Raw genomic sequence first — 24,582 nt, forward strand, 5'->3', positions numbered from 1 at the left:
CTTGCTGGTGATCTCGAGAGAGATTGTCTGCCAGCTGATTCTGGATCCCCGGAATAAACTGTGCTATTAGACCAATTTGATGGTGGATTGCCCACTTCCATATTTTTTGAGCTAACAAGCTTAACTGCGTTGAATGTGTTCCTCCTTGTTTGTTTAGATAATACATCGTTGTCATGTTGTCTGTTTTGACAAGGATGTATTTGTGGGTTATGATTGGTTGGAAAGCTTTTAGTGCTTGAAAAACTGCTAATAATTCTAGATGATTTATATGCAGTTTTGTTTGATGTATGTTCCATTGTCCTCTTATGTTGTGTTGATTGAGATGTGCTCCCCACCCTGTCATGGAAGCATCTGTTGTTATTACGTACTGTGGCACTGGGTCTTGGAAAGGCCGCCCTATGTTTAAATTTATACTGTTCCACCATAGAAGCGATAGGTAAGTTTGGCGGTCTAGCAACACCAGATCTAGAAGGTGACCCTGTGCTTGAGACCACTGTGAGGCTAGGCACTGTTGTAAGGGCCTCATGTGCAGTCTTGCGTTTGGGACAATGGCTATGCATGAGGACATCATGCCTAGGAGCTGTAGTATTGTTCTTGCTTGTATTGTTTGGTTTGGAGACATGTGTTGAATGACCCTGTTGAAATTGTGGATCCTTTGTGGAGTTGGCGTTGCTACTCCTTTTGTCGTGTCTATTATGGCTCCTAGATATTGCTGTACTTTGCTTGGCAGAATGTTTGATTTTGCAAAGTTGACGGTGAACCCTAGATTGTAGAGGGTTTGTATGACTTGATTTGTGTGGTTTGAGCATTGTGTGAGCGAACTGGTTTTGATTAGCCAGTCGTCTAGATACGGGAACACATGTATTTGCTGCCTTCTGATGTGTGCAGCGACTACTGCTAGGCATTTTGTGAATACTCTTGGAGCGGTTGTTAAACCAAAAGGCAATACTTTGAATTGGTAATGTATTCCTTTGAATACAAACCTTAGATATTTCCTGTGTGATTGATGTATTGGTATATGGAAATATGCGTCCTTGAGGTCTAGGGTTGCCATGTAGTCGTGTTTTCTGAGCAATGGTAACACTTCTTGTAGTGTGACCATGTGAAAGTGGTCTGATTTGATGAATGTGTTTACTACCCTGAGGTCTAGAATTGGTCTCAGTGTTTCGTCCTTTTTTGGTATCAAGAAGTACAGTGAATAAACTCCTGTGTTTATTTGTGTGCTTGGTACTAATTCTATTGCATTTTTTTGCAGTAGTGCTTGAACTTCTATCTCTAGAAGCTGTGAATGGTATTTTGATAAATTTTGTGATTTTGGTGGTATGTCTGGAGGGAATTGCATGAATTCTATGCAATAACCATGTTGGATAATTGCTAGGACCCATGTGTCTGTAGTTATTTTGTCCCATGCTTCGTAATATTGATGTATCCTCCCCCCCACTGGTGTTGTGTGGGAGGGGTGAGTGACGTGTGAGTCACTGCTTGTTGGTAGTGGTTTTGGGGCTTTGAAATCTTCCTCTATTCCTAGGAAATTGCCCCCCTCTATACTGGCCCCGAAAACCTCCCCTGTACTGTCCCTGGTAGGTGGGCGGTGCGGACTGTGAGGTGCTAGCTTGTGTGGCCTGACCCCGAAACCCTCCTCTAAAAGGTGTTTTGCGGAAGGTGTTATAAGATCCTCTGCTCTGCGGGGAGTAGAGTGCGCCCATGGCCTTGGCAGTGTCAGTGTCCTTCTTGAGCTTTTCTATGGCTGTGTCGACCTCCGGACCGAACAGAAGTTTCTCGTTTACTGGCATGTTAAGCACTGCCTGCTGAATTTCTGGCTTGAATCCAGACGTTCTGAGCCATGCGTGCCTACGGATGGTAACCGACGTATTAATGGTTCTTGCGGCCGTGTCTGCTGCATCCATGGAGGAGCGTATTTGATTGTTGGAAATGTTTTGACCCTCCTCAACAACCTGTTTTGCTCTTTTTTGCAGATCTTTTGGGAGATGTTCAATGAGATGCTGCATCTCATCCCAGTGGGCTCTGTCGTATCGCGCTAGCAGCGCTTGTGAATTTGCGATGCGCCACTGGTTTGCTGCTTGGACAGCAACCCTCTTCCCGGCTGCATCGAACTTCCTACTTTCTTTATCTGGGGGAGGTGCATCCCCAGAAGTGTGTGAGTTTGCCCGTTTTCTGGCAGCCCCTACCACCACAGAGTCTGGTGGCAGCTGAGAGGTGATGAATACGGGGTCCGTAGGAGGCGCCTTATACTTTTTGTCCACCCTAGGCGTCACTGCCCTACTTTTAACTGGCTCCTTGAAAATGTCCTTTGCATGGCGTAGCATGCCTGGGAGCATTGGCAGGCTTTGGTAAGAGCTGTGGGTTGAGGAGAGGGTGTTAAATAAAAAATCATCCTCTACTTGTTCCGAGTGTAGTTCCACATTATGGAATAGTGCTGCTCTAGCCACCACTTGTGAGTAGGCTGTGCTGTCTTCCGGTGGTGATGGCCTAGTTGGGTATGTGTCTGGGCTGTTATCAGACACTGGTGCGTCGTACAAGTCCCACGCATCCTGATCTTGGTCATCGTGGCTCATGGCGGTGTGAGCTGGCGAATGTGACGGGGTGTAAGTTGGCGAAGCAAGAGTTACAGGTGGAGGCGAGGGAGGAGGTGTTACCTTTTGTGCTGTTTGTTGCTGAGGAGTAAACTGAAGCGTTCTCTTTCGTTTGACAGGTGGAAGGGTACTGATCTTCCCAGTCCCCTGCTGAATAAAGATACGCTTTTGCGTGTGATCCACGTCAGTGGATTGCAGTTCTTGTTCAAATCTATGTTTCTTCATTTGAGAAGACATAGAATGCTCTTCAGTGTAGGAGCCAGAAACAGGGTCTGATGTCGCTTTTTTCGGCTCCGAAAACCCTGTCGATTGTTTTTTCGGCTCCGAGGTAACCTTCCTCTTTTTCTGTGCCGAAAATTCTGGGCCTCTATGGTCTTCGGCGCCACTGTCTCGGCGTCGATCCGTGTCGACACCGAACTCTCGGTGTCGATGCTTCTGTTTAGCACTCTCTCGGTCTCGAGGAGGCTGCGTGCCGGTGTCTCGACCGGAGTCGGACGATCTCGACACTGAATGGGCCTTTTTCGGTGCCGATTGTTGGTCACCGAGAATTTGGGTGGAGCCATGGCCGGTTGGCAGTGGCGTCCCCTGGGCCTTCTTTCCTTTTTTAAGGTTTGATCTCGACGTCTTACTCACAGTTCTTGTGGAGTGTAGCTCGTCGGAGTCTGAATCCTGGATGGAAAAGGATTCCTCCTGTTCCTCTTCTGTCTCGAACTGTCGACGCTCTTTTGGCGTGGACGCCATCTGCAGTCTTCTCGCTCGACGGTCGCGCAGAGTTTTTCGGGACCGGAACGCCCGACAGGCCTCACAGGATTCTTCGCTGTGCTCGGGTGACAGGCACAGATTACAGACCGAGTGTAGGTCCGTATAAGGATATTTGTTGTGGCATTCGGGGCAGAATCGAAACGGGGTCCGTTCCATCGGCGTTGTCCTCCACGCGGTCGGGCCGACTAGGCCCCGACGGGGTGCCGAAATCTACCCCGAAGGGCACCGAAGCGCTTCGATGTTCAACGCGTCGTCGTATGTGTCTATCTCTAACCGGATCGCAACGATACCGTCGAAAATCTTCCGTCTTCAGCTATCTTTCCGTTCCGAAACTCGGAGCGACAGGAACACGTCCGAACCCGATGGCGGAAAGAAAACAATCGAAGATGGAGTCGACGCCCATGCGCAATGAGCACAGAAGGTGGAGTCACTCGGTCCCGTGACTCGAAAACACTTCTTCGAAGAAAAACAACTTGTAACACTCCGACCCAACACCAGATGGCGAGCTCATGCATACCATGTGTATCTACAGCGACAGATGCCATCGAACTATTCAAGATGAATCAAACATGCTATAGCATTTGTCCTGTCATCTATTGTCCTGGGCAGGGTAACAATTCAATTCAGTGGAACTAAGCCAAGGCCCACAAGAAGCTACCAAAAATGGTAGAAACAAAAACAAAATTAAAAAGGACGACTCCACAGGAAACCAGGCTTCTCACGTACAGATAAATATTGCATTGCCAAATATCCAGTAAAGTTTCTGAAAATGTGTCCAATTAACGGGGCTACTGGACTCCAGTGGTCAGTGACAATGGGACACTGGACAGTCTTACAGTGGACTAGTTACTGATCTAACAGCGCCAAAGACAGCAAAAAACGGGTGGAAGACTGATGCTGGAAATAGACAACATTCCTCTTATTTTTTCTGACCTGTTTTTGTTGGCTTTAAGACTCTGGGCACTTTACCACTGCTAACTAGTGCTTAAGTGCATATGCTCTCTGTCTAAATTGTATTGGTGATTGGTTTATCCATGAATGGCATATTTCAATTACTAGTATGTTCCTAGTAAAGTGCACCAGAGATGCCCAGGGCATGTAAATCAAATTCTATTAGTGGGCCTGCAGCACTGACTGCCACCCACATGAGTGGCCCTGTCAACATGTCTCAGACCTGCCACTGCAGTGTATGTGCGCAGACTGGAACTGCCAATTTCCCTTTTACTACATGCAAGTCATCCCTAAGGTAGCCCCATGGGCAGGGTGCAGTGTATTTAAAAGGTAGAACATGCACTGGTGTGGTTTACATGTCCAGATAGTGAAATGCTGCTAAATTCTGTTTTCCCTATTGCAAGGCCCATCTCTCCCACAGGTTAACATGGGTATTGCTTTGAAATATCTTTTACGTGTAATTTCCCCTTGGGAGCAGATAGAGATGTGAAGTATGGGGTCTCTGAAATCACAATTTTAAAATACATCTTTTGGTAAAGTTGGTTTTTAGATTGGAAGTTTGAAAATGCCACTTTTAGGAAGTGGGCATTTTCTGGCTTAATCATTCTGTGCCTCTGCCTGGCTGCTAAATACACGTCTGGGTTAGACTGACAGTTGGGCTGTTTGTGAATTCACTCTGGACAGTCACAGAGATTGAGCTGAGGAGTACCCTGCATATCCTGATGGGTCTTCCTGGGCTAGAGTGGTAGGAGGAGCTGACACTTGCACATGAATAGCGCTGTGCCTGTCCTTTCACAATGGAGTCTATCCCCTAGAGTGTGTCTGGGACCAGGGCAGAAAAGGCAGGGTTTTCTACAGTACAAAGACTTAACTTTGAAGTTTGCCTACTTCAAAGGCAGAAATGAGTACAAGTATTTGGACAGCTGACTCCACAACTTTAGAACACTTCTGAACTAAGGACATTCTGCCAGGGAGAAGAGCTGGATGCTTGAGGAGGACCTGCCACTCTGCCCGTTGCTTTGCTGTGCTGGCCTGCTGCTGCTACTTCTGCCCTAGGAGTGAAAGTACTGGACTTTGATTTCTACATCCTGCTTTCCAAGGTTCTCCAAGGGCTTAAACTGAGCTTGCCTCCCGTTATAAGTCTCAGGGACACCAAAGATTTCTTATGTCAGTACCTGAACTTTCTTGCTGAGAATCCAGATTTGCCATGTGGTGCTAAATCCAGTTCCTGGGCCCTTGGAAGTGAGATCTGGTGAAACCAAGAAGCCAAGTGCATCGACTCCAGAGCGACTTCAGAAATCCACGCTGCAGCCTGCACCAGGAGCTGTGGTCCCCACAGAGTGCAAAGACCACAACCGACGCGCACGGTCCAATGCCACTGTAGCACCTTCGAAATCCCACCACAGTGAGAGTCCTGAGTGCCTTCTTGCCTGCATCCGGGACACCTGACTACTGCAGCACCTGTGGCCCCGTGGTGTTATTGCTAGATCACAAAGTCGACAAAGCACATCTTGACCTGCTGGATTAATCAACCCCACTGGATCACAAGGAATCAACGCCTCTTCACCTCCCCCGCAACTGTGAGGAACTGATGCCTCACCTGCCCGGTAGGAGTAAGGAACCGATGATGCGCCAGCTCCAGCAACACCTTTGTTTCATCGTTTTCAATGAACTGTACATGAGGGTCTGTGCAAATCCGTGACCTGCCCTCACTCCCTTGGGAGTGAAGTTGGACAGTTGGGAATGACTGTCAACAACTCTGTGATAGCCCCAGTTGGAGCTATTGGGTTTCTAAGCACTATACTGAAGTTTAATCTCTGAAAATTCATCTGTGCGTGTGGGTGTTTGTTTTATACACTGACTGAGATAAGCCCGACTGCTCATGCCCAACTACGAAGGGGGTGGGTAGGGGTCATCTTAGATGCTGGACTCCCTGACTACTATGAGGGTCCCTACCTCGACAAGGTACTAGCCACTGCCAACTAGAGACCCCATTTCTAACACCAAACAATATAAAGGAAGCCAAGAGCTGCATTTTAGAAGGATGTGACAGCTGAAAGAAAGATGAGGGCATGATGGACTACCCCACATGGAAGGGTTATAGCACTTTCTGAAAAAGTGTTGCCTGAGTTCTGAACAGCAACTTTTCCAGAAAGGTGGTGATGAAGGGTGTTTGCACTGCCAGGACGTGCAGATTAATGAAATAGTGAGCAGTAGTAATCGCAATGAGTGAGACAGTTTTGAAGGTCAGTAACTTCAAAGAACAGCTGTGCATTTTCACTCAAAAGGTGCACACATGAAGAAGGTTAAAACCAAACAAAGGTAAAACTGAGGCCTAAATGGAGCAGCGAGACATGGGTGCGCCCTTTCAAAGAACTCAAAATTGGTGCTTTCAATGTGGACGGCTGATCTAAACGCACAAATGCTGAAAGGCAAGACCTTACCGGGCCAAAGACGGGGCAAACGAGAACATCTGAAGGTTTGGTATGGAGTGAATTGACCATACATTCCTTTCACCAGACCACAAATTTTTCCCAGCTTCCAGAATCAACCAACTTCAGACTACTTCCTTAGGTAGACTGAATAAATTTTTCTTTACAACGTCATACAAAGGTGAACATTTTTGAGGTTTGAATGTAGAACCCTGCCTTGTTGGGAGAGTACGCCCTCCCCAGGAGTTAGGAGCAGCAGTGGACAGATGCTCAGATTCAGGAGGTAAGTTTACCCGATACTCCCTGTCTAGTACAGGTCTAGACTGTGCCTTTAAGACCCCAGAGACCATTTGTATCCCATCATGCTCAGCTGGTGGCAGTTGCTTCAGCTCCTTTTGAAGGCTACCTGAAACCTATGAAGATTGTGAAATTACCTCTGACCACTCCATCGGGGAGGAGGGAGGGTTGCTTATGCCTTATTAGAACATTGGAATGCTGGGGGCTCCATTGAAGACAATGGAGTGCTGCGGGCTTTTACTGGCGGTAAAAGCCCGCAGCGCCAACATTCCAATGTTCGCTTTGTTCACAGCAACAGCTGTGAACAAAGCCTCACGGAGCCCGAGGGGATTGTAATCCCCTCGGGCTCCGTGAACATTTTTTTTTTTTAATAGAACATTCTGCCCTGAGTGGCAGAATGTTCTAATAGCCTAAGAACCCGCTGTAGCGGGCTCTACCGGCTATTAAAGTCCCTCTCCCTTGTTAAATGCCCAGCGGGGAGCGGGCCTTTAATAGCCGGTAGAGCCCGCTACGGCGGGTTCTAAGGCTATATCAGCTACTACTGCCTACAAAAATAACTGAGGTAACCGCCTCTCTCCAGGCATGATAGGATATTGGAGGTCCCAGTGTTCTTAAAAGACAGTCTACTTTTTATTCCTTTATAGTGGCAGCCTTAGGACTGCACTGTCCTGCACTCCCCTCCTTCCTAATCATATTACAAAAGGGTTTGTGAAATATTTTTGCTGTTATTTTTCAAATTATTCACGCTTTGGACTGCATGTCTCCTTGGTCTATTTCCCTTTTGTATCAACAAGATGAAGAATGTTGGTCGCTGTAGACTATGTTTTAGGCTACATAATAACATTCTCAAGTAACTATGCAGGCCTTCCTGAAGAAAACTGAAAATCCACACTTCAGAAGACCAAGGAAAAAGTGCTCCAGGGTCTGTCAGCTAGTCAACATTTATGACTATATATGGAAATCCCCTAAGAAAGAACAGGAGTTACAGGGAGGAAACTATTCCTTCTCTCGTAGGGGATTAGGTCAACAGATTTCTAAGAGAAGCCTGTCATACTTGAGCATCAATTCTAGCATCCAAGTCTAGGCAGTAGTGTTTGGTGAAAGTACGAACCACGGGGGAGGCATCGCCATCGTCCACAAAGAGTCCCTACGCCTCGCCAACAGCACTGAAGACTGCACAACCAACATGGAACTCTCCCACTTCCAGATTGGAACCAACCCTAACACCACTCTGCGGGCACCCTCATCTACAGGCCGCCAGACCCCAGACCCCCCTTTCTGCAACACCATCGCTGACCTAGCCACCACCCACGCGCTTGCATCCAAGGACTACATCTTACTGGATAGACCTCAACTCCCACCTGGAAAACCCAAACAACAACTCCACCACCCTGACTGAAAACCTCGCCAACCTCAGACTCAAGCAAGTCGTCACCGCACCCACCCACCCACTCACTCGGCTGGTCACACACTGGACCCCATTTTCTCCGCCAGCAACCACATCTCCGTGAGCCACACCATCGAACTCCAATGGACAGACGACCACTGCATTCACCACCTTCAACAAACCCATTGGTCACCACCATTCTCCCCAACTTCCCCTCAGAAATTGGAACAAGGTCACTGAAGCCCAGCTCGCCACCTGCCTCAAAGCAGCTCACCCACCCCCCAAGCCAACGACAACACTTTAGCACACAACCTCCAGAAATGGATCACCGACTGCACCAACACCCTCCCCCCCTGAAGACACCCCACTACAAAGCCACAGCCAAGAAAGCAAACTGGTTCACCCCTGCACTCAGAGAATCGAAGCAGGTCTGCAGACATCTAGAGAGGAAATGGCACACTGAGAAAACCCACGCAAATCATAAAACCTTCAAAAATGCCTTCAAACTGCACCACCAGCTCATTAGGACTACCAAAAAACACACCCTGCAACAACGCATCAATAAAAACAGCCACAACAGCAAGGAAAGTTTTACCGTCAAAGAGTTCACCAACCTCAACTCCACCAACATCCCCCTGGTGCAAGAACTCTGCAAAAACCTCAACTACTTCCACTGCATGATCGCAGACATTTATGACAGCTTCACCACCCAGGCCACCCCCCCCCCTCCCCCAGAGCAACATCACAGTTGAGACCCGCGACATGGCAACCATCCACGCAGGAGCGCCCACTGGCCCCTGCCCTCACCACATCTTCAACAAAGCCAGCGACATCGCATTTAAACTTTGGCATACCATCAACCGCACCTCGAAACTGACACCTTTCCAGATATTGGGAAACACGCCCAGATCAAACCTCTTCTGAAGAAAACCACAGCCGACCCGACAGACCTGAAGAACTACCAGCCCATCTCCCGGCTCCTCTTTCCCGTCAAAGGCCTCGAGAAAGCAGTCAAACTACTCATCGCCTTCCTGGAAGCCAACAACATCCTGGACCCCTCTCAGTCAGAATTCAGAAGCAACCATAGCACCGAGACCGCCCTCCTCGCCGTCACAGTTGACATCCACACCCTCCTCGTCCGAGGTGAGACAGCTGCCCTCATCTTCCTGGACCTTTCTGCCTCCTTAGACTGTCTCACATGACACGCTACGCACCTGTCTCCATGACGCCGGCATCCAAGACTCAGCTCTGCAGTGGCTCTCCTCGTTCCTCACCGGCAGAATACAGAAGGTCTGACTCCTCCCCCCCGCTGCGGCATCCCCCAAGGATCCTCACTGAGTCCCACCCTCTTCAACCTCTAATGACCCCACTGGCTGCCATAGTCAGAAGCCACGCACTCAACAGTCTTCTATGCCGACGACACCCTTCTGATTGTCTCCCTCAACAACAAACCGACCACCGCCAGGAACAATCTCCACGAAGGAATGAAAGCAGTCGCCGCCTGGATGAAAGACTGTTGCCTCAAACTGAACTCGCCCAAAACAGAAGTCCTCATGCTCGGCTCCACACCCTCCGCCTGGAATGATTCCTGGTGGCCCAACGCTCCCACCAACCACAACCCCAGAGTCAGCTTAGACTCATCGCTCTCAATGGACCAACAGGTGAGCACGTCTCATCGGGTTGCTTCCACACCCTGCACATGCTTAAAAATAAATTCTACAAATGGATCCCCACCAAAGCCAGAAGAATAGTCACCCAGGAGGCCCTAGCCAGCAGCTGGCTCGACTACAGCAATGCACTCTGTCGGAACTAACGCCAAGACCAGAAAGACTACAACGCATCCAGACCGCCTCCGCCCATCTCATCAAGTACGACCCTCGACAAAGCCACATTTCCGCCCTTCTGAGAGACCTACACTGGCTGCCTATCGAAAAGAGAATCACCTTCAAGTGCCTGACCAATGCCTAAAAGGCCCTACATGACGTCGGACCAGCCTACCTCAACCAAAGACTCTCCTACACTCCCGCCAGACAACTCCACTCCGGCGACCAGGCACTCGCCAACGTCCCCTGCATCCGGAAAACCGCAGCAAGATCCTTCTCCCACATCACTGCTAAGACCTGGAACACCCTTCCCATCCACCTCAGGCAATCCCCCACCCTGTCACAGTTCAGGAAGGACCTCAAGACCTGGCTCTTCAACTGATCCTCAGGACCGGGATGTTATAAAGTAAAGCAGCAGTAGCACCTTTCTCTCTAGTAGAGTGAGCGTTAGGTTTAGATATTAGAGATTTTTTTTTTAGCATTTTTATAGCACAATAAAATACATGAAACTATCCATTTAGAGTTGTTTGGACGAAGCCAAACCAGTACACACTGGGCCATAGTTAATAAACAACTGGCTCGTTAGGTGAATATCTTTAGTTAAATCAAGTTAACATTTCAGAACCCTCCTAACATCCAGAGAGTGGAAAGATCTTTCTGCTGGAGTGTAACAATTCTGAAATAAAGGAGGCAATGAGATAGTTTGGTTTATATGAAAGTCCGACATTACTTTTGGAAGGAATTTCAGGTGAGTTCTTTTAACATAAGAAGAGTTTCAGGTAAGAAACTATCCTTCTATGTAGTCCTCGGGGAAGAAATCTCTGGCACACTATCAGAGAATAACAGTTTTGGAAATCAGTAAAGAACCATCAAAGTTCATGAACTGAATTGCGAATAAGAGAGTTGCCTAGATAGGAGCTCCGCAGCAGTCCTTCCAGAGGAAGCTTTTAGTTGCCACAGACTCAGGCGGCACAGCATGCAAACATGCAGAAGTAACTGCTAGAATATTTTTCAAATCAAGTCTGGTGCCTAGGGTAATCTAAAATACAAGGAAGGACTCCGTGGTTAGAAGTATTCACCTTATTTAGTCATTCTTTTATATAGTATGCATTTAGTGTATTGCGAGGCCTTCCACCCAACACCACCCCTCCCCTCCCCTCTTCCTTGCACGCATTTTTTAGTCATATTGTTCCTTGCTGTCAATAGTTTTATAAACTGATTTTCACCATTTAACCACAAGTGAACCATTTCTGCAAGACTGTCAGAATGCAAACTTGAATTCGTTATACTATGCTCCTGGATAGTTACATAGTTTAGAGACCGTCAATTGGTAGACCTTTTGGTGTATTACACAGACTTCTATTTGCGATTACAGGGGTCATCCAGAGTAGGTTCTCCACAAGGAAGATTTTCCTTCCCAACACATTTGGTGTGTGTGTACGAGATTTTGGGGGTTTCTTGTCCTTACAGAAGTATTCTAAAAAGGATGGTTCTTGTGGCCTTTCAAATTAACCAGCCCAAATGTGAAATGAGTAGAGCGGTGCCTGAGCACAGTGGTTCATAATGCTCAATGAGTCTTGCAACTTTTTACCCAAACCATGTTAGCGGTCGCTCACATTATGGTTGATAGGTGATGTACGTTTAACAGCTGTGCTGTTAAGGTGGAGGACTATTCTATGGTGGCAGTACTCGCTATTCTAGCCCAGGATATAAGGATTATGGTTTAGTCATATAATGCAAGACAGGAAGTGCTTGAAATAATACAACCATTAGAATTACTCACAGGAACCTCTGACTAGACTGTAAAGCAACACATTACCCCGGTTTCTATTGTTTAGCTTGGTATCTAGGCACCAATGTTAAGCCACCAGCCTGAACATCAACAATATCACAGGTGTAGAGAGAGGTAGAGATATAGATGTAGAGAGAGGTAGAGATATAGATGTAGAGAGAGGTAGAGAGGTGTAGCGTGGTGGAGAGGTACAGAAAGAGGTAGAGAGGTAACGGGGCAGAAAGGTAGAGAGGGGTAGAGGTGTAGAGGGAGAGCGAGAGAGGTAGATGTAGAGAGTGGAGTAGAGGTAGAGAGAGGGGTAGAGGTAGAGAAAGAGGGTTGGGGGCTGTGTTCAGAACATTAGCCAGCTCCTTGTATTAGACTACCAATATGCTTTGTGAATGACATACAACTGCCCCCTGTGTCAGAATCAATAAACACCCGGGATGGCGGTGTAGAGAGAGAGCGAGAGGGAAAGAGGTGTGGAGAGGTAGGGAGGGATGTAGAGCTAGAGATGGCAGTAGAGAGAATGAGGCAGAGGTAGAGGTGCAAAGATCAGTAGAGGTGTAGGGATCGAGGTAAAGTGAGGTAGAGAGAGGGGTGGGGTAAAGAGGGGTAGAAAGGTGTAGAGAGAGGGGTAGAGGTGTAAAGAGGTAGACAGAGCTAGGGGGTGGAGGAGAGCTATAGGGCAGCAGAGCGCTATAAAGCGGGAGTAGAGGTAGAGAGCAGAGGGCAGCAGAGCGCTATAGAGCGGGAGGAGAGAGCGAGGGGTGGAGAGAGCGAGGGGTGGAGAGAGCGAGGGGTGGAGAGAGCGAGGGGTGGAGAGAGCGAGGGGTGGAGAGAGCGAGGGGTGGAGAGAGCGAGAGGTGGAGAGAGCGAGAGGTGGAGAGAGCGAGAGGTGGAGAGAGCGAGAGGTGGAGAGAGCGAGAGGTGGAGAGAGCGAGAGGTGGAGAGAGCGAGAGGTGGAGAGAGCGAGAGGTGGAGAGAGCGAGAGGTGGAGAGAGCGAGAGGTGGAGAGAGCGAGAGGTGGAGAGAGCGAGAGGTGGAGAGAGCGAGAGGTGGAGAGAGCGAGAGGTGGAGAGAGGACGATGTGGAGAGAGGACGATGTGGAGAGGACGATGTGGAGAGGACGATGTGGAGAGGGACAGTTCGAGCGAGAGGGGCAGAGGTAAAAAGGGTTAGAGGAAGAGATAAAGGGTTAGAGGAAGAGATAAAGGGGTAGAGGAGTAGATGTAGAGGTGTAGAGAGAAGTTGTGAGAGGTAAAAGTACAGAGTAGAGGAGTATAGAGAGGTGTGCAGAAGTAGAGGTACAGGTAGGTGTAGAGAGCTAGAGGGTGGCAGAGAGGTGGGCAGAGAGGTGCAGGTGTAGAGCCTTGTAGACAGAGGTAGAAAGGTGTAGCGAGGGGGTATAGAGGGGTAGAGGTACAGACGTAGGAGTAGAGGAAGAGAGGGGTAGAGAGATGTATAGGTAGGGGTGTAGAGGGTAGAAGCACAGAGTACAAGTAGAGAGGTAGAGGTGTGTAGGTAGAGGTACAGGTAGGGGTGTAGAAAGGTAGACAGATGTAGAGGGTGGCAAAGAGCTAGAGGGAGGTAGCGAAGTAGAGTAGGTAGAAGTAGAGAGGGGGAGAGGCAAAGAGGGGTTAGAGGCAGGTAGAGGTGCAGAGAGGTAGATAGGTGTAGTGGCAGAGAGGGAGAGATGTAGAGAGAAAAGTAGAAGTGTAGCGGTGCAGAGAGGTAGAGAGGTAGTGGTGTAAAGAGGTAGAGAGGTAGTGGTGTAAAGAGGTAGAGAGGTTGTGGTGTAAAGAGGTAGAGGGAGAGTAAGATGTAGAGATGGGGTAGAGTGAGAGCTAAAGGGAGGGTTAGAGCTATAGGGACGGGTAGAGGTAGAGAGGTAGAACTAGAGAGGTAGAGAGAGAGGGATAGAAGTACAGAGTAGAGTGGTAGAGAGGGTAGAGGGGGAGGTAGATGGTAGAGAGGGGCAGAGGAGTGGAGAGGTAGGTAGAGGGTGGTAGAGAGATAGAGGGTGGTAGAGAGATAGAGGGTGTTAGAGGTAGAGAGGGTAGAGAGAGAGTGGTGTAAAGGTAGTGAGGAGTGTAAAGGTAGAGAGGAGGTAGAGATAGAAAGATGTAGAGTGAGGAAGAGGTATTAGTAGAGGTGTAGAAAGGTAGAGGAATAGGTTGAGAGATAGAGGGAGGTAGAGGTGTAAAGGTAGAGGTAGGTAGAGAGAGGGTAGAGGTGTAGAGAGGTAAAGGTACAGAGGTGGGGTAGGTAGAGGAACGTAGAGGTAGGTAGAGAGGAAGAGGTAGGAAGAGTAAGAAAGGGGGAGAGGGAGGGAGACAGATGCAGAGAGGGGGTAGAGGTACAGAGGTAGAGAGCAAGGGGTAGAGAGGGGGGGTAGAGGTACAGAGATAGGGGTAGAGAGGCGGTAGAGCATTTAAGACAAACACACCAAAGAATGAATGGCAATACTGGGCGTGGTTAAAGTCCATAGACTGAACACAGCATGTCTTGCAGACAGCGCATGCGCGCTGCCTAGGCTAGACCTAAAAAGGAAGAAGGGAGAAGTACAAACATGTTTCTGGACCCAACCACTAGATGGCAGAATAGATGCACAGCATGTAAATCCAGAAAAAAGATTCTTGCTGCAAAACTGTAACTTAAGCCCCCACATGCAGTGTGGTCATCAATTAAGTTATTTTAGATGTTGCCGTGATGTCATATAGAGCACAAGTCCAATTCCCCCACTGGTGTCCAAACACCCGGAAAGCTAATTGAGATAACTTTAACCGGTGAATTTCAGAGGTTGTTTGTTTAAAACCCTATTTTCACTGACATTTTCACCTAACTATCACAAGTATGTTTAACTGACATTTTCACCTAACTATAACATTACTTTAATCTTTTTTTCTATGATGGCAGACACAACTAACAAATCAAGTTGCTTCAAGTCAATCATACAGCATTAGTTGAGCTTGCAGATCCACGGTGTGAAACATAAAAGGTTTTTCAGCCTCAAATTCTCAAAAACTGCTGAACAGATATACAAAATAGCAAAAAAGCACACTTTCAGATCCAAAAACTAGCTTTCTGCCAAACATGGTTTTATGCCATTCAGAAGTTTATGAAGATTTGCTGTTTGGTTTTCCTGCAGAAAGAAGAATAGGAAAAGCATGTTTTAGGACGCCCCTGCTACCCACCTCCCCTCCCAATGCCTTTCCTCTGCACCTGCTTGATGGATCACCCCAAAACTTTCCAGGCAGGAGACGTGGTACATGAGAATGTTTGGGAAAGTTTGGTGAAGATTCGTCAAACGATGCCAAAGTTACACTAAAACCACTGGGAAATATATATTTATATCATGGTGCAAAGACTTGTCAGTAGGAAGCTGGCCTGGTGGGTGGTGACCACCTATGGTGTTATCACCTTATACCAGGTCCAGGTATTCCCCATTACGGAGGTGAAGACAGTGTCTAGGAAGCCAGGGCTCTCTAGAAATAGCTGTAGATGAGCTGCCAAGACTTAGCTAGGAGACATGCAAAGCTTATGCAATACCACTACTGTCACACATCATTTACATGTAAGAACCACACGGTTACAAAATTAAAGGTACTTTATTACAGTAACACAAATATTAAAATACTGTATAGGCAATAGTCCATTAGGAGGCGAGTAAACACACTATTATGTACATAATAGAAGTCAGTGATTAGCATAGAAAGCAACAGCAAATAGTAACAAGCATTTTCAATGCAACCGGTCTCGCATTTGCTTGAGTTTGAGCTATTAGCGTTGTAAACTCCTAACCAGACTTTTCTTGCCACACAAATTAAAAGAAAAAAACGCAGCGCGATCGTGCTGTAATTGAAAACGGAAAAACCGAGCATGATCGCGCTTTGTAAACCCCAGCGCGATCGCGGAAAATAAACAGATAAAGTAGTCCGGAAACCTTGCTGAAAACAGCGAGCCTCGTATGTTTTCAGTAGTTTCCCGGTGCTGTGAAGGTGGGCTAAACACCGTAAAAGGCATGACGTATGTATGCCTTTCATAAATGAAAGCAAGCAGATTTTAAAAGGCAAGCCCACAAACCAATAAAAGTGACTGACGTGACCTGGGCGTGGTTGGAAGCCCAAGGAGAGATTACTACAGGGGACGGAGCGCTTTGCGCTCGCCCCTAAAAACAACAGTCAATAGTGAAAGCCCTAGGGGGGAGACCAAACCATAAATTAAGTAAGTGGAATGTGAAGAGCAGACCCCACCCAAGGAAGTGGAATAAGTAGAGGGGAGCAGGAGGAACTAAAACCCTAAAAAGTAAGAAACTAAGTGCCCCCTGCACCCCACCCCCATGCCCCACAGCCAGAGGCAGGTACCTGTTTTTTCTCCAAACCCACAGAACTTTGGAAAAGGATTGTGCAAGACCCAGACAAGAAAGGAAGAAACCAAAGGTGGATCCTGACAGAAGAGGACCTGCACTGGTGCAAACCGGCTTATGCAAGGAGGGCACCAAATGTGCTCTTCAAAGCATACAGGTGCCTTTGAGAAGCTACCCCTCCCAAGTCATGCAACACCTATTTCCAAGGGAGAGGGTGTTACCTCCTTCTATAGGAAATCCTTTGTTCTGCCTGAGCTGGTCAAGCAGCAGGAGACCAGAAACCTGTCTGAGGGGTGGCAGCAGCGGGGACTGCACAGAAAACCCCAAAAGATTAGTAGGAGCAATGCTGGGGGTCCTCTTAGGAGCCCTCAGAGTTCACAGAATCATACAACCAATACTGGCAACGGTATTGGGGTACGATTCCGACATGTTTGCCCAGGTTCGGAGTTACCATTATGTAGCTGGACATAGGTAGTGACCCATGTCCAGTACACGTGTAAAATGGCTTTCCCCGCACTCTCAAAGTCCAGGAAAATGGGCCTGGGAGTTTGTGGGGGCACCTCTGCTAGTGCAGGGGTGCCCCCACACACAGGTAACTGCACCCTGGGCTGAAAGGGCCTACCACAGAGTTGACTTATAGTGACCTGGTGCAGTGACTTGTAGTGAAAATGGGTGCATGCATCCGTTTCACGCAGACTGCTATGGCATGCCTGCAGAACCCTTTGCATGGGCTGCCTATGGGTGGCAGAATAACTGCTTCAGCACATAGTGATCCCCTGGTACCCCAATGCCCTGTGTACCTGGGTACCATATACTAGGGACTTAAGTGGGGGATTGGGGGGGGACCAGTATGCCAACTGTCGGAAGGAAAAGGTACAGTTACCTAACTTTACATGAGAGAGCATAACCACTAGAGTCCTGGTTAGCAGAATCCCAGTGGACACAGTCAAACACACTGACAACAGGCAGAAAATGGGGGGTAACCATGCCAAGAAAGAGGGTACTTTCCTACAATGTTCTTTGCTTTGAGTTGGAGGATGGCCTAAGTTTGGCACACACCGACCAACTAGAATTTGTGTCTCTTTAAATGCTCTTGTACCACATATATTGCCTCAGTCATTATTTAAGGAGGCACAGACTTTTGTATTGATGGTCATTTGTGGAAAGCGCCTTATGACCAGCTTAATTAAAGAGCAAGTTTAGGAGGTTAGAAATAGTTTTCCTTAGAAGTCCAACGAGATGGACTTGTAAGGTAAGTGGGGTTAACTTTCAGCTCTGAAGTTTCCTTATAAAAGCATTTACTGGGTACCTGAAAAGTAGGAGAATGGTAACACTGAAGTAATTCTTCCTAAGTCATCCAATGCCCTTGTCGAAAGGCTATTATATTAAAAACTCACCAACAATGCCTCCGTGTTAGTATCTCTAGGTGAGTTTTTCATTAATCCGTTCACCCGTGGACTGGATGCCTCATTGTCCGACAATATGATGACGTCTGGAGACATTGCTCTCTTCTCCTGCTTGATTTCACTGTGGAATCAAAGAGATTAAGTCAAAGATGAAGGCACGTTTTATCAAGCAGCACTAAGACTGTGACCATTGTTTTTTGGTCCCTATGCATGAATATTGTCTGGATCCCTCCATCAAAATCTAAGTCTAATTAAAGTACTTAAACCATTCACGGTGTGCCTTTCAATTGAATGAAAAAGCATTAGAAAAACAAATTGGACTTTTATCGCCAACGGTTGCTGGTTGCCCTCATTAACTTGGTTAATACTTTTAAAACTATACCAGCAATGGCTATGTCAATACATGCAAGCTGACCATCTGGACAGATTTCCTATATTCCCAAGCTGGCTGTCAATTTGCATGTATACTTAATGCGGCTGCCATCCTGGAAGTACAGAACGTAACGTTCAACCATTTTCAAACGTTTTCAGAGATTCATGATGGCTGCTACATTGCAGCAAATAGTTCCAAGATGGCTGCCATGTTACCTCTATAACAAATGAAGATGGCTGACAGGGTTTTTATACTTCCAACTAATAGCCTTTGTCTAAACCAATAGATTAGGGCAGAGAGAGGGATAGTAAATTGGAAAGGCACCAAGCCGCAGCAGTGCTCAGTGTCAGGGTGGAGAGGGGAGTATGGAGGCAGTTTAAGGGACCAAAAGAACAGAGGAACACTGTGGTGGGGAGACAGAAGAGAATGTGAGGAAATGGAAATAAGCAAAAGAAACCAGCATTAGCAAAGCCAAAAGGTCTTGTCTATACAAGAGCTATTGATTTTGGCAATGTATTTGCCATGTTGTACACCAGTGTGGCTGCAATTCAGCATGGCTAACAGTTAGTGGAGTGCCACAGTGGAGTAGGAGTAGTAGAGTGTCAGAGTGGATTTGGTGGAATGTTGTAGAGTGGAGTCGAGTGTCGTAGAGGGGAGTATAGTGTCAGAGGGGAGTAGAGTTCAGTGGCAGACTGTCACAGGGTGAAGTAGTGTGGAGTGGTGTAGGAAGTTGGCTCTGTATGCACTATTTCAAAGTAAGGAATAGTATGCACAGAGTCCAAGGGTTCCCCTTAGAGGTAAGATAGTGGCAAAAAGAGATAATACTAATGCTCTATTTTATGGTAGTGTGGTCGAGCAGTAGGCTTATCAAAGGAGTAGTGTTAAGCATTTGTTGTACATACACACAGGCAATAAATGAGGAACACACACTCAGAGACAATTCCAGGCCAATAGGTTTTGTTATAGAAAAATATATTTTCTTAGTTTATTTTAAGAACCACAGGTTCAAATTCTACATGTAATCTCTCATTTGAAAGGTATTGCAGGTAAGTACTTTAGGAACTTTGAATAATTACAGTAGCATATATACTTTTTACATAAAACACATTAAGCTGTTTTAAAAGTGGACAGTGCAATTTTCACAGTTCCTAGGGGAGGTAAAGTAATGTTAGTTCTTGCAGGTAAGTAAACCACCTACGGGGTTCAAATTGGGGTCCAAGGTAGCCCACCGTTGGGGGTTCAGAGCAACCCCAAAGTTACCACACCAGCAGCTCAGGGCCGGTCAGGTGCAGACTTCAAAGTGGTGCCCAAAACGCATAGGCTTCAATGGAGAGAAGGGGGTGCCCCGGTTCCAGTCTGCCAGCAGGTAAGTACCCGCGTCTTCGGAGGGCAGACCAGGGGGGTTTTGTAGGGCACCGGGGGGGACACAAGCTCACACAAAAAGTACACCCTCAGCGGCACTGGGGCGGCCGGGTGCAGTGTGCAAACACGCGTTGGGTTTTCAATAGGTTTCAATGGGAGACCAAGGGGTCTCTTCAGCGATGCAGGTAGGCAAGGGGGGGGGCTCCTCGGGGTAGCCACCACCTGGGCAAGGGAGAGGGCCTCTTGGGGGTCACTCCTGCACTGAAGTTCCGGTCAGGGGGAGCCTGGGGATTCCCTCTGCAGGCGTCGATGTGGGGGCTCAGGGGGGACAACTTTGGTTACTCACAGTCTCCGAGTCGCCGGAGGGTCCTCCCTGAGGTGTTAGTTCTCCACCAGTCGAGTCGGGGTCGCCGGGTGCAGTGTTGCAAGTCTCACGCTTCTTGCGGGGATTGCAGGGGCCTTTAAATCTGCTCCTCTGAAACAAAGTTGCAGTCTTTGTTGAACAGGGCCGCTGTCCTCGGGAGTTTCTTGGTCTTTTGGAAGCAGGGCAGTCCTCTGAGGATTCAGAGGTCGCTGGTCCTGGGGAAAGCGTCGCTGGAGCAGTTTTCTTCTGAAGGAGGGAGACAGGCCGGTAGGGCTGGGACCAAAGCAGTTGGTGTCTTCTTCTTCTTCTCTGCAGGGTTTTTCAGCTCAGCAGTCCTCTTCTTCTTTAAGTTGCAGGAATCTAAATTCTTAGGTTCAGGGGAGCCCTTAAATACTAAATTTAAGGGTGTGTTTAGGTCTGGGGGGTTAGTAGCCAATGGCTACTAGCCCTGAGGGTGGGTACACCCTCTTTGTGCCTCCTCCCAAGGGGAGGGGGTCACATTCCTATCCCTATTGGGGGAATCCTCCATCTGCAAGATGGAGGATTTCTAAAAGTTAGAGTCACTTCAGCTCAGGACACCTTAGGGGCTGTCCTGACTGGCCCGTGACTCCTCCTTGTTATTCTCATTATCTCCTCCGGCCTTGCCGCCAAAAGTGGGGCCGTGGCCGGAGGGGGCGGGCAACTCCACTAGCTGGAGTGCCCTGCGGTGCTGGAACAAAGGGGGTAAGCCTTTGAGGCTCACCGCCAGGTGTTACAGCTCCTGCCTGGGGGCGGTGATAGCATCTCCACCCAGTGCAGGCTTTGTTACAGGCCACAGAGTGACAAAGGCACTCTCCCCATGTGGCCAGCAACATGTCTCGAGTGTGGCAGGCTGCTAGAACCAGTCAGCCTACACGGGTAGTCGGATTAGGTTTCAGGGGGCACCTCTAAGGTGCCCTCTGGGGTGTATTTTACAATAAAGTGTACACTGGCATCAGTGTGCATTTATTGTGCTGAGAAGTTTGATACCAAACTTCCCAGTTTTCAGTGTAGCCATTATGGTGCTGTGGAGTCCGTGTTTGACAGACTCCCAGACCATATACTCTTATGGCTACCCTGCACTTACAATGTTTAAGGTTTGGCTTAGACACTGTAGGGGCACAGTGCTCATGCACTGGTGCCCTCACCTATGGTATAGTGCACCCTGCCTTAGGGCTGTAAGGCCTACTAGAGGGGTGACTTATCTATACTGCATAGGCAGTGTGAGGTTGGCATGGCACCCTGAGGGGAGTGCCATGTCGACTTACTTGTTTTGTTCTCATCAGCACACAAGCTGGCAAGCAGTGTGTCTCTGCTGAGTAAGGGATCCCTAGGGTGGCATAAGATATGCTGCAGCCCTTCGAAACCTTCCCTGGCATCAGGGCCCTTGGTACCAGAGGTACCAGTTACAAGGGACTTACCTGGATGCCAGGGTGTGCCAATTGTGGAATCAAAAGTACAGGTTAGGGAATGAACACTGGTGCTGGGGCCTGGTTAGCAGGCCTCAGCACACTTTCAATTCAAAACATAGCATCAGCAAAGGCAAAAAGTCAGGGGGTAACCATGCCAAGGAGGCATTTCCTTACAAGTGGGCTGAGGTAGTGGGGTGGATTGGATTGGATTGGGGTGGATGGTTTGGATTTGACTGGAGTGATAGGGCTGGGGTTGAGTGGTGTGGGGTGGATTGGATTCACTGGATTGGGGTGGACTGGATTGAAGTGGGGTGGTTGGATTGGAGGGGTGGTTGGATTGGGGTAGATTATATTGGGATTGGAGTAGATTATACTGGGAGTGGGGTGAATTGGAGTGAATGTGGTGGGATGGATTAGATTGGGCTGCAGTGGGATAGATTCGGGTGGGGTGGATTTGAGTGGGGTGGACTGCATTGAGGAGGGGTGGAATGAAGTACGGTAGGATAGATGGACAGGAGTAGGGTGTATTGGAGCGGAGTAGGGAAGGCTAGACAGATTGGATTGGAGTGATGACTGAACTGGGATGGTGGAGTGGGGAGGAGTGTATCACTGGATTGAGTGGGGTTGATTAGATTGGACTGGACAGGGGTGGGTGAACTGGATTGGGTGGATTGGAGTGGCGTGGATTGAATTTGGGTCGATTAAGGTGGTTTGGGGTGGGCTGGAGTAAAGTGGATTGTACTGAAATGGGATGGACTGGGTGCTGTGGGTGGATTGGACTGGAGTGAGATGGACTGGGTAGCAGTGGACTTGATTAGAGTGGATTGGGTTGGATTAGGGTGGACCAGACTGGCATAGATCAGATTGGATTGAGTGGGGTTGATTGGATTGGACTGAATTGGGTGAACTGGATTGGGATAGGGTGGACTGAGGTGACTGGAATAGGGTGATTTGGATTGGAGCGGCGTGGGGGGATTGGATGCAGTGGCGTGGAGTGGACTGGAGTCGATTTGGATGGTTCGAGGTGGGGTGGGTGGACTGGAGTGGGGTGGATTAAAGTGGATTGTACTGAAATGGGATGGACTGGGTGCTGTCGGTAGATTGGATTGGTGTGAGGTGGACTGGCTGGCAGTGGACTTAATTGGAGTGGTTTGGAGTAGGTTGAGTGAGTCCTAAGTGTCCAAATTCTAGGATTTCAGGAGCCAAATCGCTAGATTCAGCGATGCAGGGTTTGGATTCCTGATCTGTTGTTTGTGTTGTGTTAACAGATCTGGCCTGTTGGGTAGTTTGACATGAGGTACTACTGACAGGTCTAGTAGTGTGGTATACCAAGGTTGTCTTGCCCATGTTGGTGCTATCAGTATGAGTTTGAGTTTGTTTTGACTCAATCTGTTTACTAGATATGGAAGGAGAGGGAGAGGGGGAAAGCGTACGCAAATATCCCTGACCAATTCATCCATAGAGCATTGCCTTGGGATTGCCGGTGTGGGTACCTGGATGCGAAGTTTTGGCATTTTGCGTTTTCTTTTGTTGCAAATAGATCTATTTGAGGTGTTCCCCAAATTTGGAAGTAATTGTTCAGGATTTGGGGGTGAATTTCCCATTTGTGGACCTGTTGGTGATCCCGAGAGAGATTGTCTGCTAGCTGGTTCTGGATCCCTGGAATAAATTGTGCTATTAGTCGAATGTGGTTGTGAATTGCCCAATGCCATATTTTTTGTGTTAGGAGACACAACTGTGTCGAGTGTGTCCCCCCCGGTTTGTTTAAATAATACATTGTCGTCATGTTGTCTGTTTTGACAAGAATGTATTTGTGGGTTATCATGGGTTGGAATGCTTTCAATGCTAGAAATACTGCTAACAGTTATAGGTGATTTATATGAAACTTTCTTTGATGTACGTCCCATTGTCCTTGGATGCTGTGTTGATTGAGGTGTGCTCCCCACCCTGTCATGGAAGCATCTGTTATCACGTATTGTGGCACTGGGTCTTGGAAAGGCCGCCCTTTGTTTAAATTTGTACTGTTCCACCATAGAAGCGAGATGTATGTTTGGCGGTCTACCAACACCAGATCTAGAAGTTGACCCTGTGCATGTGACCATTGTGATGCTAGGCACTGTTGTAAGGGCCGCATGTGCAATCTTGCATTTGGGACAATGGCTATGCATGAGGACATCATGCCTAGGAGTTTTAATACCATTTTTGCATGTATCTTTTGATTTGGATACATGGCTTGTATCACCTTGTGAAAATTTTGAACCCTTTGTGGACTTGGAGTGGCTATCCCTTTTGTTGTGTTGATTGTCGCTCCTAAGTATTGCTGTGTTCGACACGGCACAAGGTGTGACTTTGCATAGTTGATTGAGAAACCCAGCTTGTAAAGGGTTTGTATAACATAATCTGTGTGGTGTGAACACTTTGATAGCGAGTTGGTCTTGATTAGCCAATCGTCTAGGTACGGGAACACGTGTATTTGCTGCCTCCTGATGTGTGCAGCTACTACTGCTAGACACTTTGTAAAGACTCTTGGCGCTGTTGTTATTCCGAATGGCAACACTTTGAATTGGTAGTGTATTCCTTTGAATACGAACCTTAGGTATTTCCTGTGCGAGGGATGTATCGGTATATGGAAATACGCATCTTTTAGATCTAATGTTGTCATGTAGTCTTGCTGTTTCAGCAGTGGGATTACGTCTTGTAATGTCACCATGTGAAAGTGGTCTGATTTGATGTAGGTGTTTAGTGTTCTGAGGTCTAATATTGGTCTTAGAGTTTTGTCTTTTTTGGGTATTAGAAAGTACAGTGAGTAAACTCCTGTGTTCTTTTGTGGACCTGGTACTAATTCTATTGCGTCTTTTTGCAGTAATGCCTGAACTTCTAGTCCTAGAAGGTCTATATGCTGTTTTGACATAGTGTGTTTTCGGTGGGACGTTTGGAGGGAGTTGGAGAAATTCTATGCAATAACCATGTTGGATAATTGCTAAGACCCAAGTGTCTGTTGTTATTTCCTCCCAAGATTTGTACAACTGGCTTAGTCTTCCCCCCACTGGTGTTGTGTGAAGGGGTTGAGTGACCTGTGAGTCACTGCTTGTTTTGAGGGGTTTTTGGACCTTGAAATTTTCCCCGGTTTCTTGGGAATTGGCCCCCTTTGTATTGGCCTCGAAAGCCTCCCCTTTGGTATTGTCCCTGGTAGGTAGGCGGTGTTTGTGAGGTGCTGGCTTGTGTGGCTTGACCTCGAAACCCTCCTCTGAAAGTGGTTTT

The 24,582-nt window shown here is 47.8% G+C and overlaps 1 protein-coding gene across 6 annotated transcripts in view; it reads right to left on the minus strand.

Annotated features, from left to right (window-relative positions):
- GATAD2A (GATA zinc finger domain containing 2A) overlaps window positions 1-24,582 on the minus strand; it is a 268,346-nt gene that overhangs the window by 136,437 nt on the left and 107,327 nt on the right. For all 6 annotated transcript variants that reach the window (XM_069215732.1, XM_069215734.1, XM_069215733.1 and 3 more), the window contains one exon: window positions 17,784-17,913. In XM_069215732.1, coding sequence (XP_069071833.1) covers window positions 17,784-17,913 — 130 coding nt within the window. The remainder of the gene's footprint in view (window positions 1-17,783; window positions 17,914-24,582) is intronic.

Source organism: Pleurodeles waltl, chromosome 12, assembly GCF_031143425.1.
Source record: "Pleurodeles waltl isolate 20211129_DDA chromosome 12, aPleWal1.hap1.20221129, whole genome shotgun sequence".
Taxonomy (NCBI): domain Eukaryota; kingdom Metazoa; phylum Chordata; class Amphibia; order Caudata; family Salamandridae; genus Pleurodeles; species Pleurodeles waltl.